Source organism: Triticum urartu, chromosome 3A (assembly GCF_056163025.1).
Source record: "Triticum urartu cultivar PI428250 chromosome 3A, HENAU_Tu73, whole genome shotgun sequence".
In the NCBI taxonomy this organism is placed as follows: domain Eukaryota; kingdom Viridiplantae; phylum Streptophyta; class Magnoliopsida; order Poales; family Poaceae; genus Triticum; species Triticum urartu.
In genome coordinates, this window is record NC_141875.1 from 57,665,544 (window position 1) to 57,668,718 (window position 3,175).

The following is a 3,175-nucleotide window of genomic DNA, read 5'->3' on the forward strand; positions in this document are numbered from 1 at the left end:
ATTAGGTGAGTTAAATTAGGTCTAAAGAACCACATACGTTAGGTCATTCAAAGTGTCTGATTTTTTTTAAGCAAAAACTGCCTCCATGGACTAAATGCTCTGTTTTTTCTACTACTGGCATGTACTACTATCTCTGTAACTAGATATAAGATGTTTTTGCAGTTCAAATTAAACTGTAAAAACATCTTATATATTCAGATATAGATGTTTTTTGTTGTTTGTTGCCATGTTCTACTACTGGTATAGGACATATGTTAATGCTCTTGCGTTCTTGGAATAGGAATGTGATTGTTCGTGCATACGCACGGGTAACATCCTTGTTGTTGGCTCTCGATCGATCGCCTCCACCGGCGGGTAGACATGCACATGCAGATGATACGTAGCAGGCAGCCCGCCAGGTGTGGCGGTGGACGCACGGCGGCATACTGGCTAGTACTCTGGCCACAGCTGTTAAGCTAGCGCGTTGATGACGGACGCGAACATAATGCTAATGCAGGTGAAGATGCCCCAGAAAGCAGCGGTCTCTCCACTCTCCAGCGAAGAGGCTGGCAGACTTTGGCCAAAGCGTCAACGGACGAAAATATATATAGGCTACGATGCATGTCATGCCGACTAGTTCGTTATCAACAACACCAAGCGATATTATCAGTGGCGGACAGCACAAAAGTATATATGCAGACCGACCATACTATTTGCGGTGCCGAAGGATAATATATGCCGGCGGGAATAATTGCATTATTGTGGTTGGCACGGTCGGGTATAAGATGCATGCATGATACATGCGCTGTTGTCTTCTTGGACAAGCAAACGTACGTGTCCATATATCAATACTGACCGACCGAACATGCTTTGCCGCGCAGCACTAGTGCACATGCATTGCATTCTACGGTAGTACAGTGTTGGGCCGTCCCATACCTGAATTTTCTTTGACATTTAAGATTGCATTTTCTACAAAAGTAGTGTATAATGCTTGTGAATAAAAAGCGCATAAAATGTTCTATGGAAATAATATGGTGTCCTACAACTTTTTTTAGGTGAGTGTCCTACCACTAATGTTAGATGTTTGTATATGGGAGTTAATATGGTATTGTTTTGAAGTTTTTTGCTCCGTGACACAAAAATAAAATTGTCGATCATAGCTCATAAAAGTATATATTGCTGTAACCAGAGGCACGATAAAATTTACATGCTTCTTTCTTTTGAAAAAGAAAAAACTAGGTGTGCAAACAATCGCCCACACATTGCTGTAGGGCTGCTTTTTAATCACAAATTCACAAAGAGATTCCAAGAAAAGAAATATCAATATCAACACTGGATGCCCGGGCAGTCCGGCTGGGATCAGTAGCGGCTGCACTCGGCGGGGATCCCCTGCGGGAACCTGTACCCATCGTCGCAGTAGTTATAGCGCATGTAACTGCGCTCCGCCCACTTGACGGTGCCCCACTCGGCGGCGTCGAGCTGCTTCTTCATCCACCTGTCGCTGCCGGCATGGCACGCGCCACCGCTGACGCAGGCGTTGGCGTAGAAGTTGCGGTAGGAGACGACAAAAGGCGCGTTGGACCAGTTGATCGGGATCTTGCCCTTCTCGGTGGCCCAGTAGCTGCCGTCCCAGAGCGTGGCGTGCAGCCTCATGGGCTTGGAGCTAGGGTAGGGGAGGCCGGCGAAGCGCTTGAAGGACCGGATGAAGAGGTTGTCCACCTTGAAGAGGATGTTCTCCGGGTTCCAAATGATGGTGTAGGTGTGGTAGTCGGCGGCGGGGTCGAACCAGAGGTCGAACTGGTGCTCCTTCTTGCCGTCGCCGTTGGCCCACACGTTGGTGTTGAGCACCACCGGGTGGCCGCTCGAGTTGCCCATGAACTCCATGTCGATCTCGTCGCGCCACTCGTCGTCACCAGAAGAAAGCTGAAATTAACAACAACGCTGAGTCAGCTAAAGATATATAAAGATTAATAACGTTGGTCCTTATCGAAATTAATTAAGCTGGTCGACTTACGTAGAAGCAGGAGACGGTGCCGGCGGAGTTTCCGGGGATGAGCTTCATCTGGATGCTGAACTCACCGTAGAGGTACTGCTCCTTGGAGTTGAAGCCGGCGGCGCCGGATTGCTGGTTGAGATTGAGCATCACCACCTCCTGTCCAGAAGCGTCGTATCCCGTGCGGACGGTGCCGTCAGTGTTGAACCTCTTGTCCAGCCAGGACTTGGCCGAGGCGGACTGCGAGAGCGCCAGGGCGACGGCGAACACAGCCAGAAAGCGCCGTGCCATGGTGGCTGGCTGGCTGCTCTAGACTGAAGAGCTTCCTGGAATCAAATGAGCTTACAAAGTGGAATGCCTTGTGGTGTGTGTGTGTGTGCGCGCGCGCGCGCGCGCTGGGGGGGGGGGGGGGGGGGGGGGGGGGGGGTGAGAAGAAGCACGGGAGATGTCGCGGTTTTATAGTGGTGCCGACGAGCTGCTGTGCCCTGCTTGTTGATGCATGGGGCGCAATTTTTTGCATACATGCATTATCGATCTGGTGGGCGCGAAGGTCGTTACAATTATTCGGGCCGCACATGGGCAGAATCAGCCATAATCTCTCGGGTGTTCATACGTCTAAAGCAACACTTAGATTACAGTGGAACCCAGAAATTGGGTGGTGGAACCGACCACTGATTAAGCCTATCAGCAAAGCAAAGATTAAGTGATGGAATCCAGTCGAGCGACACGTACGTAGGCACCGCCACTGATGATTGATGATGCATCGCTAATCTCGGCCATTGATTCATTTCCTGAGTTGTGTGTTCGTCGGTTAATCATATAAGGGCATCTTCGACAGCGGCGTCAAAAGACGCGCGCACGGTAAACTTTCAATTTAGCGCGTGAGGGATGTTTTGGCGCGCTCCAGCGGCGGCGGAAAACTAGCGCGCAAGGCAAATGATTGTGCGCGCGCGGGAAAAGGCGGCAGCTCACGCTAGATTTGACGCACCGCTTTGGGCGCGCCTATAAATTGCGGCGCTCGTCACGCGGCCTTCACAATGCCACACGTGCTCTTCCCGCTCCGCCGCTTGCTCGCCGCTTCCTCGCCCCCGCCACCACCGCGCCACCATGCCGCCGTGCCGCAGGGGATCGTCTAGCTACCGCGGCGTCCGCGAGCGCCCAGGCGGCCGGCACGTACTACGCCGAGATTCAGTCCGGCGACGT

At 51.7% G+C, this 3,175-nt stretch overlaps 1 protein-coding gene across 1 annotated transcript; it reads right to left on the minus strand.

The window, feature by feature from the left end:
• Positions 1 to 1,136: 1,136 nt before the first annotated feature.
• Positions 1,137 to 2,366, minus strand: LOC125547925 (xyloglucan endotransglycosylase/hydrolase protein 8). Its single transcript, XM_048711659.2, has 2 exons — positions 1,994 to 2,366; positions 1,137 to 1,902 (listed from the first exon to the last, which is right to left on the minus strand). Exons 1-2 carry the CDS (start codon positions 2,261 to 2,263, stop codon positions 1,339 to 1,341), a joined length of 834 nt encoding a protein of 277 aa, XP_048567616.1. The 5' UTR covers positions 2,264 to 2,366; the 3' UTR covers positions 1,137 to 1,338.
• Between the last annotated feature and the right edge of the window lie 809 nt (positions 2,367 to 3,175).